This window comes from Pelophylax lessonae, assembly GCF_965119305.1.
Source record: "Pelophylax lessonae genome assembly, chromosome: 2".
In the NCBI taxonomy this organism is placed as follows: Eukaryota; Metazoa; Chordata; class Amphibia; order Anura; family Ranidae; genus Pelophylax; species Pelophylax lessonae.
In genome coordinates this window covers 385,062,751-385,080,665 of record NC_138769.1, presented here as the reverse complement: position 1 = coordinate 385,080,665, position 17,915 = coordinate 385,062,751, and the positions used below count along the sequence as shown (strand labels likewise).

Sequence of the window (17,915 nt, the reverse complement as noted above, 5' to 3'; positions counted from 1 at the left end):
ATTGTTTATGCACCTGCAGCATAGGTGTTTGTTCTACAATGGTGGCATTGAGAAGACTGTAGGAATACTTTTTGGGGTTTTTTATATATAATAAAGAAAATATTAGCAATCATGAAATATTTAATTTGTTTTTATAATTGAAGATAAGTGCATCAACTTCTTCAAGTCAGAGGGGACAAGGGTGCGTACACCAATAGATAAGATTGGGTAAATGTTATCAACATCACAAACCAAGTGAAAAGAGAACCTGTATCTGTTAAGATGAATGGGTTGAAATAAGGGAAAGCACAGGGAATATTGCAAAACAATAGCGAAAATAGAACAAGTGCAAGAAATAGGAATACAGTACTTAATGGTTTGAAAAATGAAAGATTAGGCCACAGGCATGCGCATATCTTATTCAGGTTGAAATTCCTCCTCTTTGTGCCCTGAGAGTCCCATAAGTGCTATATTTTTTTTACTTTCTACAAAGCTGAAGTCTATACATGCCTGCATTTTCCTCACTTCAATGTAGCTGCCAATGAGAGGCACTAGCATTGCATATGTCTAAACTCTGCTGTATTGTAAACCTGAAAAATTAGTTCTGGAGGCTCTTATTGTGCAGCAAGGAAAAAGTTTGACCTAATATAGATGCATGGTGTTTCTTTCACAACTGAAGCCTTTTTTTCATATGTGACAGTATTGCTTTAAAGTTCAAATGCTGCATTGACATGGCATATTGTATAAATAGGCAAGCATGTAGCATGATCTATACCCATGATATTTCCTTGACTACCCTGAAATCTTGATCACAAGTACCAAGAATTCCAGAATTGATGGACATAAATATTCCTGAGGTAAGCAACCATATAGTCAGTATTTTAAATGTTATGATTTTGCAACATTGTAATAACTACTCATTCATACAAACCGACTGCAGTGAGGAGTGTCTTCTTTTTACAATAAGCCACGGTATCTCGCAAAATTGAGTACACCCTCACATTTTTGTAAATATTTTAATATATCTTTTCCTGTGACAACACTGAAGAAATTACACATTGCTACAATGTAAAGTAGTGAGTGTACAGCTTGAATAACAGTGTAAATTTACTGTCCCCTCAAAATAACTCAACACACAATCATTAATGTCTAAGCCGCTGGAAACAAAATTAAAAATTTCCAAATTGGGCCCAATAAGTCATTTTCCCTCCCCGGTGTCATGTGATTCATTCGTTTTACAAGGTTTCAGGTGTAAATGGGGAGCAGGTGTGGTAAATTTGGTGTTATCACTCTCACTCTCTCATACTGGTCACTGGAAGTTCAGCATGGCACCTCATGGCAAAGAACTCTCTGAGGATCTGAAAAAAGGAATTGTTGCTCTACATAAAGATGGAATAGGCTATACAAAGATTGCCAAGACCCTGAAACTGAGCTGCAGCATGGTGGCCAAGACCATACAGCAGTTTAACAGGACAGGTTCCACTCAGAACAGGCCTTGCCATGGTCGATCAAAGAAGTTGAGTGCATGTGCTCAGCGTCATATGCAGAGGTTGTCTTTGGGAAATAGACGGATGATTGTTGCCAGTGTTGCTGCAGAGGTTGAAGGGGTGGGGGTCAGCCTGTCAGTGCTCAGACCATACGCCGTATACTGCATCATATTGGTCTGCATGGCTGTCGTCCCAGAAGGAAGTATAAAGCCTGCAGTTTGCTGAAGACAAGCAGACTAAGGACATTACTGGAACCATGTCTGATAAGACCAAGATAAACCTATTTGGTTCAGTTGGTGTCAAGCGTGTGTGGGGGCAACCAGGTGAGGAGTACAAAGACAAGTGTGTCTTGCCTACAGTCAAGCATGGTGGTGGGTGTGTCATGGTTTGGGGCTGCATAAGTGCTGCCGGCACTGGGGAGCTACAGTTCATTGAGGGAACCATGAATGCCAACTTGTACTGTGACATACTGAAGCAGAGCATGAATCATCCCCTTCCTTCAGAGACTGAGCTGCAGGGCAGTATTCCAACATGATAATGACCCCAAAGACTCACTACATTACATTGTAGCAAAATGTAATTTCTTCAGTGTTGTGACATAAAAAGATATAATGAAACATTTACAAAAATGTGAGGGGTTTATGCACTTTTGTGAGATACTGTACTTACTTTGTATAAATATTTACTTAAGGTTAATTAAATACTGTTTTTTTAACAAATTAACTATATAATTTTCTTGCTAATTCAAGTTGCCAAAGAGCAGATATTCCTATTAGAAAACAATTCTAAAAGAATTAACATATTGTGAATGTGAATAGCTATTTTTAGGAGAAATTATACAATATCCACTAAAAGAGTATCCTGTTGTAGCTACAGAAATTTGTAAAAAGGGCTTTGATTGAACTTTGTCATTTATACCTGACGAAAGAAATAAAATACTATACTATAGAAAAAATTGATGTTACTGAAGGACTTTCTGATTTAAATATGTATTAAGCTTTATGAAATACACTATATTACTATGTCACAAAACTGCTGTTTTCTATTTCTACTACATTTGGTTCATACATAAAACAAAGACCAAAGTGCAATAACAAACAATAACAAATCAGCTTAAATCTTTCACTGATCCTATTAATGGTAAAATGAATTAGACAAATTACTGGACTTTGTAAATCATCATTGTCCTTTGGAGTGCAGTATTAAATATGCCTTTGTATATGTCTTATCAACAAGTAAATGTACATGTTTGCAGAGAAGAACATTCCTCTAATAACACTGCAAAGAATAGCAATCATAATATTACATCTACGCAACTAAAAATAACAATCTGGGTATATCCAACAGAGCATATGATGATAAAATGCATAAGCAGAGGTTCGTTCCAGTGAACACCACTGAAAACAAGTGCAAATATCAATATATGGCTGCTGAAAGTATATGTAAATATCACATTGCTCTATAAAAGATTAACTTAGCCCTGATCCTCCTGCCACCTAAGACTCCATCATGGGTCAGTAAGTCAACCCTCTATTTGTTCTTTAAATCCCAACTCTGGGAAAAGTAAAAGTCCTTCCTTGCAGCCAGGCTGAATCTGCACTGCAAGGTTTAACTGCTTGTTTATGTCTAGGGGACCATAAAAGCACTTTTACTTACCTGATTAGCCCCCACCCATCCCTCCCCATGCTCTGCTGGAAACTGGAACTCCCCTACACTCTAAAAGTAGACTGTGTCCATGGGATTTCTCATGTCCAATGCAGGGCTATGGTCTCTGCATCAGTTTTGATGATGTCAGAGGGCATCTGACCGTCGGACAGCAGGGGAGAAGAGGCTCCGGGAGCCATTGTTGCAGTGTGGAGAATCATGTGGAAGTAAAGGATCAGATAAGTAAAGCTATGTTTCCCAGTCCTCCAGACATAAACCTTAGTAGTGTGGGTGCAGCCCCATTGCAGGGGAAGTCATTTACTTTTCCCATAGTTCAGCTTTAATATACTAGGCGCAGCTTCACTGGACAGTTGGGAGGTCTGGGAGGTGTGAGTGGGGGAGGAGTTGGGCTATGCTCAACTTTTACAAGAAAAGTTAAATCGTCTCAAATCCCTCTTTCTGAATGTACTAGATAATTTCACACATTGTTTCCCTAAAGGGGGGGAAATGCTCAATTTGCACTGCTCATGTTTGTGCTTAGTGTAACACTATTTTTTTCTGATGAAAGAATATTTAGAGATTATAATGTAAATGAAAACTGCCATGTGGCTTAAGTTCAATAAATGTGTTATTTCTTTTTTGTTATATGTTAATATTGACATTTTATTTACAATATCTAATAACATTTAGATGCCTGCCAAAATCATGTTGGTGCCTTCTCTTTGATGTTTAACCTAAAATGCCAAGAGTGCCTATCATCCCATCTAACCCCCAGGAGATTAAAGAACATCTGTCAATTGTTAAAATGTAGCAACTTATTACTAGGGATGATCGAACTTTTGAAAAGTTCGGTTCGACCAGAACACCCGAACTTCACGAAAGTTCGGCCCGGATTTCAGAACCCCATTGAAATCAATGGGACCCGAACTTCTGTAATCAAAAAACACCATTTTGAAGCCCTAAAACCCAATAAATGCCCCTAAAAAGTGCCTAGGGTTCTGGGTCATGCCCCATTAACTATTAATCACACAAAAAAAAGTTATTAAAAATTGTCATTTTTGATAAAAAAGCCATTTATTGAAAAATTAAAAAAAAAAAAAAAAAAAAGAGATTTTTTGATTTAGTATCTGGGGGGTCTAAAAGGTGTGCATGTGAAGTTTCAGCTCTGTAGCATGTCCAGAACCATGAAAAAAAAAAAGATAATTTTTCAGTAGAACAGGGATGTGGGTCGGGACCCTCCTTTAACTTTAACACCTATATGATCTTTTTTTCTGGTTCTGGACATGCTACAGAGCTGAAACTTCACAGGTACACCTTTTAGACCCCCCAGACACAAAATCACACAAAAAAAGTTCTTAAAAATTGTCATTTTTGATAAAAAAGCCAATTATTGGAAAATTAAAAAAAAAAAAAAAAAAAAGAGATTTTTTGATTTTTACTTTGGATTTAGTATCTGGGGGGTCTAAAAAGTGTACATGTGAAGTTTCAGGTCTGTAGCATGTCCAGAACCAGAAAAAAAAAAAGATCGTTTGTATTAGAAAACTTTAAGCACAGGAATATGGCTTCTCTGCTGTAACACCTTGCCGGTTTAATAGCAGGCATTTTTTTTGGTTCTTTGCAGTCAGGAAAAACATCTGAACTTGTGTATAGTGGTACTGTGCACAAGTTCTGATGTTTTGCCTGCCTCCAAAACCCCCCAAAAAATGCCAGCAAAAACACACCTGGGCATCTTTTTTTTTTGACGCTAGCGTTTTTTTGGCATTTTTTGGGGTTCTTTTGAGGCAGACAAAACATCTGAACATGTGTATAGGGGGTATATATAGGCATATATGTCTGAATATATACCCCTAGACATATATAGGTGTGATAGTAGCAGAAATATATTACTGTAAATGATTTCATTAGCGCAAGCATTTATTTCTGCTACTATCACACCTATATATGTCTAGGGGTATATATTCAGACATATATGTCTATATATACCCCCTATACACATATTCAGATGTCATGTCTGACATCAAACATGTCCTCAAAAAAGCACTGGCAGTGGCAGCCCCTGCAGCATAAAAAATGCTTGCTGGTGAGAAGCCACATGCCTGTCCCGAAGCAACTCAGAGAAATGATCATTTCTCTATAGCGGTCACCCTGCTATGGAAGGGTTTTGTCACCCTGCCATAGCAGTCACTGTCAGTTAACCCTACACTACACTACGGTCCCCTGACACTTAACACTTTCCCTACAGAAACTAAATTTTTGAAGCTAACTTAAGTGTAAAGGAGCACTCTAACTACACTAGATATCCCTTTCCTCACACTAAAAATAGCTAAATGACACTTTTAAAGTAAAATTAACAGAACTGCTTCCACTCTCTTCCATGTCCAGTATAACAATGCTGGGAATATGGCGGGGGCGATCTTATATACTGGGGGGGCGTATTCACTAATGATTGGTCTAGGGACCCCCTAGTCACTCCAATCACATTCCTAGCATTCTCCTGCCCCCTCAATTGGCTTTTGCTAATGGTTCTGGTCCAATCACGGGCTTTTAAAGCCCATTTCCTGAAGCATTGCATTTTGGGCGGTTCTGGTTGCCGAATTCCGAACTTTTTGGGCAAAAAGTTCTAAATTCGGCCGAACCTCGAACACCCAATGTTCGGGCCGAACCGATGGTGGACCCGAACCGTTCGATCATCCCTACTTATTACTACTAAACTGATAAAATATACTTAAATGACTAAACTAATACATTTCAGGCACCCATATCTTTTACATGTATTCCCGATTGTTATGGGAGTCCTGAAATTCAAGGCCCACCTTTCCTTCATATCACTATTGATCCAACACTGTGACAGGTGGTCTCGATGACCTATAGGAAGCTGAACCAGGGTATGAGGCAGCTCTAGACTTTGCCAGGAATATTCAGTAGTGCAGTACTTTTAAATGTCTTCCAGTACAGAAATCAATTATTATTTATTTCCTGAAATTCATGTAAAATGTTCCTGCTTTTTTTCTTTGAATGTACGTTACAATATTTTGTAAACTCTAGAAATATCCTCCTGTAATAATTAATGCTGTATTACTTGGAGTGAGTTTCACATTTGAATTCATATTATTCAACTGTCAGTCATTTTTCCATGGCATGAATAAAAAAAACATATCATGCAACTGGATCTTAAACTATGACCTCACAGGAGATTTACTTTCCAAGACAGGTTACAAGTGCTTCTTGCATATCAATGATAGTTTTAGTTTTCTCTTAAACTTTACAGACTGCATGACATACTACTGAGAGAAAATACTGATTCAAGTGTCTGATCAAATCATCTTTTAAAGACAGCCGTAACAGGGGCATAATAAAGTATGTTTGTGACATACCTAATATTCCAACCTTTTCTACACATTCTGCACAATTGGTTTGCCCTTTCTAACGTATGATTAAAAAATACAAAAAAAAAACAAAAAAAAAACAAGGTTGCTAGAGGGAGAAAACATATTAGGTATACATAGGCCAGACCTATCTGCTTTAAATACATTTAAAGCACAGTCCACAGATATTCTTTTATCCATGAACAGGTCATTGTCCCAAGAATAATCTGCTTAAAGCCTCTCAGCTTAATGATGGAGGTATGGAACACTCAAGGGGATTGGCCATCAACCAAACAGCAGCCTTGACTTATCCAGGTTGTTCTGTTTTTTTACACGTATTGTCACAGTAACTTTGGAAGTCTTTTTAAAGTATTATGCCCAGCAATATGTGAAATGATTAAACCTCAGTGGAAGAATATAGATCATATACTAAAAGGACCAGACAAGGTAGTACAGGAAGGAGCACAGGGTGAGAGCGGTAAAAGATTACTTGACACAAATAGTCATTCATAAATGTATACTTACATCCAAATGTTTCTCTATAGTGGTGCCATGCCCTTGACTGTGGTGACCATTATGACTGCCACTCTTGTGCCCATTCTGATGTGGTGTGGCAGATCGACTGTGAGCAGTGCCAGAAGAAGACAGGCTACGGCTGGATCTGTGGCTAGTAGCTTTATGGTCATCTTGTCTACGCTTGGGACTTTGTCTACAAGTTTTAGGAATATCAATCAATTACTTCTACAAGATCAGGTATTTACATGAATTTTAGCCATAACAAGCTACAAGCATAGAGAGGAGGCGGTCAAAAAAGCTCTTATGTGAGTGCAAAACATGATGGTAGATTGGCAACCGATTGCTACATAAATATGCAAAGTAAACCCACTTCTATTACCACAAATCTTACCACTACTGCCTAAAATACACTATATTATCAAATGGCACGTTTTCGGACACCTGCCTTTACACCAGTGGTTCTCAACTACTGTCCTTAGGACCCACTAACAGGCCAGGTTTGCAAGATAACTGAAATACATCACGGGTGATATAATTTGTTACTCAGTGATTGTAGTATTCTGTTCTGCATCTCCCCAAGGTAATACCAAAAAATTGGCTAGTTAGTGGGTCCTGAGTACAGGAGTTGAGAACCACTGCTTTACATGCACATGAACTTTAATGGCATCCCAGTCTTAGTCCGTAGGGTTCAATATTGAGCTGGCCCACCCTTTGCAGCTATAACATCTTCAACTATTCTGGGAAGGCTGTCCACAAGGTTTAGAAGTGTATCTATGGGAATGTTTGACTATTCTTCCAGAAGCGCATTTGTGAGGTTAGGCATTGATGTGAACGAGAAGGCCTGGCTTGCAATCTCTGCTCTAATTCATCCCAAAAGGTGTTCTATTGGGTTGTAGTCAGGACTTGTGTAGGCCAGTCAAGTTCCTAGACCTTGTTTGTGCACTGGCGTGCAGTCATGTTGGATCAGGAAGGGGCAATCCCAAAATTGTTCCCACAAAGTTGGGAGCATAAAATTGTCCAAAATGTCCTGGTATTCTAACGCCTTAGGAGTTCCTCCTCACTGGAACTAAGGGGCCAAGCCCAAACTCTGAAAAACAACCTCACACCATAATCCCCCCTCCACCAAATGATTTGGACCAGTGCACAAAGCAAGGTCCATAAAGACATGGATGAGTGAGTTTGGGGTGGAGGAACATGACTGGCCTGCACAGACTCCTGACCTCAACCCGATAGAACACCTTTGGGATGAATTAGAGCAAAGACTGCGAGCCAGGCCTTCTTGTATAGCATCCGTGCCTGACCTCACAAATGCGCTTCTGGATTCTGGAAAAATGGTCAAACATTCCCATAGACATAATCCTAAACCTTGTGGACAGCCTTCCCAGAAGAGCTGAAGCTGTTATAGCTGCAAAGTGTGGGCCAACTCAATATTGAACCCTACGAACTAAGACTTGGATGCCATTAAATTTCATGTGCATATAAAGGCAGGCATTCTAATACATTTATGGTAATATGGTAAAATATGGGCTGACCAAACTCAATCCAAATTAAGATGTGTGACCGCATCTTGGCATATATAGCTATCCTTAATATTAAAGATTGATAGAAGAATGCAAAGAAATACCCTAAAAAAATTGAATAATAACCTTTACTTAAAATAAATCTGACACTAACTTGGGCAATTTAACCTGAAAATATGCCTAAAGCTCAACTGACATCACAGAACTAGATATGCAGTGAGATAGACCTTGTACTAACGACTTTTCTAGTCCTACCTCCACTTTTCTGTTACAACAACTATGCTGGGTGTCTAAATATGACTTGCTTACACTGCTTTCAGTAGATGTGACCACATTCACTACTTCCTCTTCTCTGCAATACAAGTCTGTATGAGGATACTGAGTGGTGTGGCTGTTACTCGTCTATGCCAGCATACAGCACTGCTGTGTAAAAACTAGAAGCAGTAATTTCACTGAAAGAAAAATGTATGTTTAGGGAATTTTCTAGATTGTAGCCTTTTTTTCTCCCCAGGCTCTCTGTTGTCAATATGGTTGTCTGTCATATTAAGGAGCCAAAATAATGTCTAGAATCAGGAAAGGTAGGGCAAACTGGCATGGGACATGAAGGTACTAAAATATAAAGTTTTTTTCTGTGCTTTAATTTTTGTTTAGTCTTCTGGTGCAACTTTGGCAAACTGTAAAGTAAAGACATACTCTACCTGCATGGCGACTTGGAGGTGCTGTAATCAGAAGAAGGTGATGGACTGTGAGAACTGCAGCTGCTGCGTCTGTGCGTTCTTCGCACCACTGAGCCACTGTGAGATCTGCCAAAACAGTATTAGTGCAGTGAAGAGAATGTTATAAAATATTTTAACAATTTTGAAATCTACTGATTAACAAACCATTTTTTTTTAACACATAACCAACTAAATTGTTATTTTAGTCCTTGGTGGATAACAGCAGGTCGAATGAATCATTGACTTCTAATCACTGTCAAGCACTCCAATGGATTGACTGGTCTTCAACAGGTAGATTTTTTCCCCCCAAATACGGTTGTGTAGCCTGGACAGAATGAACCAGGAAAAAAAACTCACTGACAACAATAAACACACATTTTTAATAGATTGCGGAAATGTTAGAACTTAAGAACCTATTGCTTCATTCATATTGCTTTTCAGATGTGGACACTAGCCATAATAATTACACCATGATAGCAGATTTCATCAGATAGGGATGTTGGGTTTGTTGTCTGCATGCCACAGCCAGCAACACACTTGCTCTGGCAGCCTTGTTTCCCTAGAGAGTGCTGAAGATAATAATGTCTCTCCACATCAAATTGTGACTTTGACCAGACTGTTACAGGCACAGTAGAAATGCCATGTCATTTCTTAGCTTTTCACTGCTATAATGTGGATTATTGCTTCTAAAAAATGCACTTTGCTTGACCACTAATGCCATCATTTTTTGGATTATAATGGCATACTGTTTATATATAACCCAGGTGTGCTATGGAAAATACAGATGTATATATGCTAAAGTGTCCTTGTATCTAACAATATGTAACAAAGGCATAAGTGGGTATAGCAAGCACCACATCCCCAAATAGTAAAACACAAAGCTATTTGTTTTTGTTCATTTCTGAGATGTGAAGCACTGTGAAAGTCCCATTCTTTCCTTTTAAATTTAGTGCCTAACAATATACAGTCCTGTGAAAAATTAAGTACACCCCAATCAAAATTGTTTTTTTTTTTTTTATATATTTGAACAGGCAAACAATAGACATTAAAAGGCGCCTACAGAAAAAAGCCATATACTTGAATAAAAAGAAGAAACATTTGGCTTTTCTATTGTTTTTGTAATGTTGAAAAAATAAGTACACTATTGCCATATATATATAAATATATACACTGTATATAATCTAGGTGTACTATGAAAAAACTGTACAGATGTACATATGCTGAGGATTTGTGTGATTTTTGTGTGGCTTAATGTTTAACAAAATACAGTCATGTGAAAAATGAAATGCACTGCATTAAATTGTTGATTTTTAAAAAAAATGAAAAACCCTATAAAAAAACACCCTATAAGAGAAAAACTAGACTGGACTTCAAAGGTGTGCTATCTTCTCAATTTAGGGCAGAAATAAAAAAAATTGTGTATCCCAGTAACCTGAAGTCTGTTCAGCGATAGGACCACTACGTAGACCACCTGGGTGTAAAGGTGGGGTTTACCAGACAAAGATGACCCTCACTGAGGAGAGGTCAAGTAGCACTTGTTATATTATTATATGGAACCTCCAACCTCCTTCAGGGATCTAAACAGATGATTATACTTCTGGGTATACCAGCAGATCGCTGTGCAGTAAAGTTCCACATAGAAATAGTACCATGAAAAGAAGAAGAAACACTCTTCATAGTGCAAATCAGTCAGATAATATAACAGCAAAGTGAAGGACTAGACTTGCGCAGTGTAGGCAGGGGGACTGCAAGGAAGTACATGGGAGCATGCATGCACATAGGAGATGCTTGTATTCGTTTGAAACTGACACACACAGCACTGAACTCTGGTGTACAGGCGCCATGCACCTCACTGACAGCCTGGGTGGATGCCTGCTGTGCCGGTACCGAAGCAGCCTGAGGAGAGGCAGGCACCTGCGGGATTCCCAGCTCCGTCTTATCACAGCCAGTCTGCTGATACTGAGCGCCCAATCGAGAGTGGATGACAGCTTTGTAATAGCCCTGCATACCCTGACACTGTGCAGCAAACAAGGCTACACTTGCTGAACGCCATGTGAAAGCAGGACCTACCTGAAAACTTTGCAGGCTACACTTGCTAAATGCCTTGTGAAAGCAGAACCTACCTGAAAACTTTGCAGGCATCACCACAAAAGCAATGGCAGAAGCAACTAGAACATTTAGGAAATTTGTGTTGACTTGGTCTATCATTTTTTTTTTATTTGCAGAACATGATGGCACCACACATGTCAATAGCAAAGAGTACACCATACCCTGGATGTTTGAAGTTTAAATAAGAAAAGTTTCACATTCCAATCATCGGCACTTAATCTGAAGCATTGGATTCTAAGGTAACGGGTCTGAAGTGGTAGATTTATGTTTCCATATGACAAATTCCATTTTCGGTCATTTAGACTATGAAAATTAATACACCATGGCAGCTTTATGTGTCAATTGTTCAAGTACATTACCTTTATCTGTAGACACTGTTTGAATCAAGGCTAATGTTTGCCAGTTTAAATATGCTGAAAAAATGTAAACGGGGTGTAATTGCTTTTTTACATGACTGTACACAAGTATATCTGCAAATTATCTATAAAATCCCATTGTTAAGTGTGATTAACCCTATCTAAGAGCATATTTTTCCTTGTAAGTTCCCATTTGATTTCATATGATGCCTGGGTCTTATATATAAGGAAAACAGACAGAAAAGAGACACTCAGCATGATTTATATTTAGCTTTTTGCCTAGATTTCTGATTAAGGTGGCAATGCTTTTTTACACTAAAGCCTAATGTACCAGCAGCACGCTAAAATTAGCTGTTAATGCAGCATTTTAATGTCATGGCTTAAAAAAAAAGAATATTTCCACATTTTACATTTTTAAGGATAATAAATAATAAAATGATTAATAATAAAATGAGAATAAAATAAAATGATTAATAATAAAATAATGATTAATAATAAAATAAAATGATTCATAATAAAATAATAAGATAATAAAATAAAATGATTAATAATAAAATAATGATTAATAATAAAATAAAATGATTAATAATAAAATGAGAATAATAAAATGATTAATAATAAAATATAGTTAACATGATTTAACATCTGCTCCAATTAGCAATTTTTTGATGAACAATAGTTTACACCAGAATATCAGACACAACTGTATATACCTTTTTCTGTCTTTAGTTTTATCCTTTTTTTTGTTCTTGGGGCTTCTTGATCTGTCCAGGAATAAAACAATTAATTCTGTTAGTCTGAATCAGAAAACTTCTGAACTGCTTATGAAATGTATGTATAATGTGTGTAACTTATCTTCTTCCTTCTTACCAACCCCTTTCAGGGGTTCTGATGCACAAATCATAATGTATATGCCAAAAAAGGGTATTTACTAAAAGACCAAATTTCACGGTAGCCTATGTTCATCTAAAATGCAGAATTGGGTTCTATGGAAAATTCTGGATCCAGTTCCCCTGGATATTTGAATTGTCTTTGGGTATTTAACTGGGCATAGACGAAGGTGAAAATTAGTTCTTTTACTAAATCAGCCCCGAAGTGTACAAGCCATAAACTATAAAATAACACATCAGCAGATTCTGCTAGATAAACATTAAAATCTTGCATAAGATTTAGTGCTGTTTGTGTGAGCCACTATGGACAAAGCTGCTATCACAGAAAGGTGCTGGTCATAAATAGCACTGATCCTAACCACAGCCACCGTAAAAAAAATACAAGGGGCATTACTTACATTTAGTAGGATGTGTCCCTTGTGCTGATGCCTCTTTTGTTAGTCAAAAGCCAACTTTACCCATGCCCTCCACCAAACCTGCTGCCATAATCGCCCGGTGCTGCAGGAGTTAATAGAACTAACAGGCTGTTACGGGCTGTAATTAAGAGAGCTCAACTATGCTCAGCTTTTTGCCCAACTTCACAATTCAAAGAAGCCATACTTCAGCTTTTCTGAATGGAGGGGTGGACGATTGGTTTATTCATAAAAGCTGTAGTATGGTTTCTACGAATGGCAGAACTGGGGAAAAAAGGCAGACACAGTCGGGCTGTCCTGATGAGAGCCTGTGACAGACTGTTGGTTGTGTTAACCCCCGCTGCACCAAAACGTCACAGTGGTGGAGGTGGGGAGGGCATGGATGGAGGAGAATGAGAACTAAAAGTAGAGGTATCAGCACAAGGGACACATTCTACTGACTGTAATGTCTGTCCCTTGTGCTGGTTTTTATTTTTTTTTATTTAGGCTGCACTTAGGCTTCAATTTAAAATTAAAGGAATCTAATTCATGTTATATTTCACATAGTATTAGTACTGCAACTGTCATGCCTAATATTGCATGTTATTAGGACCCCATGCCTCTGCAATTCACTGCCTTGTTATTAAAGTTGACTTTCATCCTAAAGTATAAGTGGTATTTGGTAACATTTATTCCTCATTTCTTGCCTAGGTGAGAATTCTGTTTTTTCCCATCGACCCCTGCAGCACGTCTGCACACACATGGGTTTGCCCCAGCCATCTGCAAAGGGTTTCCCACACATGTGCAAAGACTGGATTAGTACCACCAGTTGGTTTTGGTGCCTTGTGCACTATAACATCTTACAAAGAAAGTAATTTGACATTCTAAAACATACAAGTTACAAGCTTTCCAAAGCTGTCATAAAATTCAACTAAAATTCAGTCCCCAAACACAGAGTTTGTGTGCAAAATAGGAGTGAAAGAAAGACATGGGTTCTGTTAGGCACTGATACTTGCAATAAGCGTATTGATTTTGCACAGTGCCATTCCACATTGTACTTCCTTACTGAATAATCCCACAATATTTATATTTTAAATCATAGAACTACTATGCCCCCATATCCTGTAGTTCTTTGATAAACCTGGGTTGTACAGGTGGTGGCGAACCGCTATGTTTCCAGCTGTATGTATTGATGGGTATCATTTATTTATGTTGTCCTTGCAAACTACTGGTGTAGAATGTTTTCATCAGTTTGCTGAAATTAAAACTAACACATTCATTTTTTTAGTCTATTGTCAGTTACAGCTACAGTCTAATCTCAGTGTACAGCACAGAAGAGGAAAGCACTTGACAGCAAAATAGCTAAGCAGTTAAGTGCGTATTTTGTTTCTTAGTCCAATCTTCAAATGAATAGTGCTATTTTGTTCTTCTTTGCAGGTGCCCTATTTTCCAATTAGAGATAATTTTCTGTTATACTTGTTATCAGCTCCTCTGTCAATTGCTCCCACCCATTTCTTTTTAGACCATTGTTTAACCGTTATATTTGTGCTGCCTTTTCTTCCCTGTATGGTTCTGGAAACTGCAGGCAATGACCTTGGCATCATAAAATGAACAGCTACACTTATAAGTGTAAAGCCTATCTATTAGTTCAACGAAGCATTGACCATTCAAAGAAACAATATACAATATACAAACTATACAAACTGTCCACATTACTACTGTAGGTAAGAATATAAAGACATAAAATCTGTACTGCTCTGTACTATGTTATTGGTGTTTTCCATAATGTAATGAATATTATATTTTTAATAATATTATTAATACCATAATAAAGCAGTAATTACTGAGTAAAAAAAAATAAATCAGCGTTTCTTTTTATTGTGTTTTTAAGGTGTGCCCATTGATATGCATAGGATATCACTTAAAGAAACCTTAAAATGTATTCCTATTGAACCTCGTATTGACCTTTGGTTAACCCTAATCACCCCTAACTGACTTCTTTCTCCCTTTCTCCCCTTAGTTGATTTTTTCCTTTTTTTTTTTTTTATTTCAGTATATTTTTTTAGCATTAATATAAATTTTTTCATTTTTATTTATTTCGTTTTCATTCATTTTGTTTGTTACTATTTTCAGTGTTGTATAACAAGAACATATTCCAAGCACATTTTTCTTTTTGAAGAGGGGAAGAGAGCGGGTGCATGTCCCCTTCTGCTTGCTGACATAGAGGTGACATGTAAAATGTCATTTCCAGGTCCCTAATGCATTTTCTGCACTGCATTAGATTCATTGGTGGAGAGGTGAGATATCATGGGTCTTTGAGAACCCTGGTGACTCATTAAAGAGAACCTGTCACCAAAAAAATCATCACATAGGTAATTTTTTGCCCCTCGATGTGATAAAAAAAAAAAGTAAAAATGAAATTAAAAAAATTAAAGCTACATCCAAGCATATAAAATCTCCCCCCAGATTTTTTTTTAGGGGCCCCTCACATACATGCCCATACGAATGCCAACACATGCATCAGGGGCGCCTACGGACCAAAATATTGATTGCGATAATGATTCTGATGATAATGATAATGATTCTAGCATCACTCCTGAAAAACACTAAACTTAGGACCTGTAGGGCTTGCCTATGAAAAATATAGGACAACAAAGTTTGTTGTCATTTAACAGACACACAATTTTAAGCTTTGGCTTGCAAAATTTGGTAATTTATTGCATTTGTTTGCCCTAAAATTAACCTAAATGTATTTTTAATGAAATTTCCAGTTTCCTAGACTGTTGCGCTAATATCGTGTAACATAAAAAATTTAAACTACCACTGTTTTATTCTCTAGGCCAGGGTTTCTCAATCAGGGTTCCTCCAGAGGTTGCTAGGGGTTCCTTGAGCAGTGAGAAATTTCTACCCCTCACATAAGTGCCCACTGACATCATTGATTTTTTTTAGCTATCTGTAAGGGGTAATTCTCCCCAAAGACCACGGGAGCATTCTTAAGTAAGGAGTATTTTTCCCACTGACCATAACATGAATGTATCATGAGTTGTAGATATATTCATTTTTAGCAGAGATTCCCTGAGACCAGAAAGTTGTTTTAAGAGTTCCTGTGTGATGAAAAGGTTGAAAAAGGCTGCTCAAGGCTATCTGGTTTTAGAATAGATATAACGTTTTGGGGTTTCATGTTTTTTTTTTTTGCAATCTTCAGGGCTAAAATAATTTTTTTTAAATGTGTGCAAAAAACACTCTGTCAATAAAAGGGTTAACTGCAAATACAACCAACTAAATCAAGGAATCCTACTACCATCCTTGGTATATGGATGTCAATATAAACATGTGACTATATAAAATTCTGGTGTAGTTTTTCTTCAACAGTTCAAATGTTTTTTGGATTAAACATTGGATGAAAGTAATAGCAGTTAATAGAAAATTCCTCCACGTATGGCCAACTTTTGTGGTTAGGAGAATTCTTCACTTGACTGATCAAATCAACTTGCACTTCAAGATTATTTGCTGTGACTGCTCATGAGGAACAAAGCAGTACATGCTTAGATATTTTCCGGTGCTTCCCGGGGGGCCAAATTAAATGTATTAAATTAATTGCATAACATTTTCTTAAAGTTCTACATACCAGTCAGGTCCATAAATATTGGGACATTGACACAATTCTAATCTTTTTGGCTCTATACACCACCACAATTGATTTGAAATGAAATAAACAAGATGTGCTTTAACTGCAGACTTTCAGCTTTAATTTGAGGGTATTTACATCCAAATCAGGTGAACGGTGTAGGAATTACAACAGTATATGCCTCCCACTTTTTAAGGGACCAAAAGTAATGGGACAGATTAATAATCATAAATCAAACTTTCACTTTTTTAATACTTGGTTGCAAATCCTTTGCAGTCAATTACAGCCTGAAGTCTGGAACGCATAGACATCACCAGACGCTGGGTTTCATCCCCGGTGATGCTCTGCCAGGCCTCTACTGCAACTGTCTTCAGTTCCTGCTTGTTCTTGGGGCATTTTCCCTTCAGTTTTGTCTTCAGCAAGTGAAATGCATGCTCAATCGGATTCAGGTCAGGTGATTGACTTGGCCATTGCATAACATTCCACTTCTTTCCCTTAAAAAATGTATTGGTTGCTTTCACAGTATGCTTCGGGTCATTGTCCATCTGCACTGTGAGGCGCCGTCCAATGATTTCTGAAGCATTTGGCTGAATATGAGCAGATAATATTGCCCGAAACACTTCAGAATTCATCCTGCTGCTTTTGTCAGCAGTCACATCATCAATAAATACAAGTTCCATTGGCAGCCATACATGCCCACGCCATGACATTACCACCACCATGCTTCAATGATGAGGTGGTATGCTTTGGATCATGAGCAGTTCCTTTCCTTCTCCATACTCTTCTCTTCCCATCACTCTGGTACAAGTTGATATTGGTCTCATCTGTCCATAGGATGTTGTTCCAGAACTGTGAAGGCTTTTTTAGATGTGGTTTGGCAAACTCTAATCTGGCCTTCCTTTTTTTGAGGCTCACCAATAGTTTACATCTTGTGGTGAACCCTCTGTATTCACTCTGGTGAAGTCTTCTCTTGATTGTTGACTTTGACACACATACACCTACCTCCTGGAGAGTGTTCTTGATCTGGCCAACTGTTGTGAAGGGTGTTTTCTTCACCAGGGAAAGAATTCTTCGGTCATCCACCACAGTTGTTTTCCGTGGTCTTCCGGGTCTTTTGGTGTTGCTGAGCTCACTGGTGCGTTCTTTCTTTTTAAGGATGTTCCAAAGAGTTGATTTGGCCACACCTAATGTTTTTGCTATCTCTCTGATTGGTTTGTTTTATTTTTTCTGCCTAATGATGGCTTGCTTCACTGATAGTGACAGCTTTTTGGATCTCGTATTGAGAGTTGACAGCAACAGATTCCAAATGCAAA

General features: G+C 37.8%; 1 protein-coding gene across 1 annotated transcript in view; it reads right to left on the bottom strand.

The window, feature by feature from the left end:
* SRRM3 (serine/arginine repetitive matrix 3) overlaps nt 1-17,915 on the bottom strand; it is a 547,157-nt gene that overhangs the window by 43,298 nt on the left and 485,944 nt on the right. Inside the window, exons 9-11 of the mRNA XM_082246736.1 lie at nt 12,406-12,456; nt 9,210-9,314; nt 7,001-7,184 (exon numbers count right to left, since the gene is read on the bottom strand). Of these exons, the coding sequence (XP_082102862.1) occupies nt 7,001-7,184; nt 9,210-9,314; nt 12,406-12,456 (340 nt within the window). The remainder of the gene's footprint in view (nt 1-7,000; nt 7,185-9,209; nt 9,315-12,405; nt 12,457-17,915) is intronic.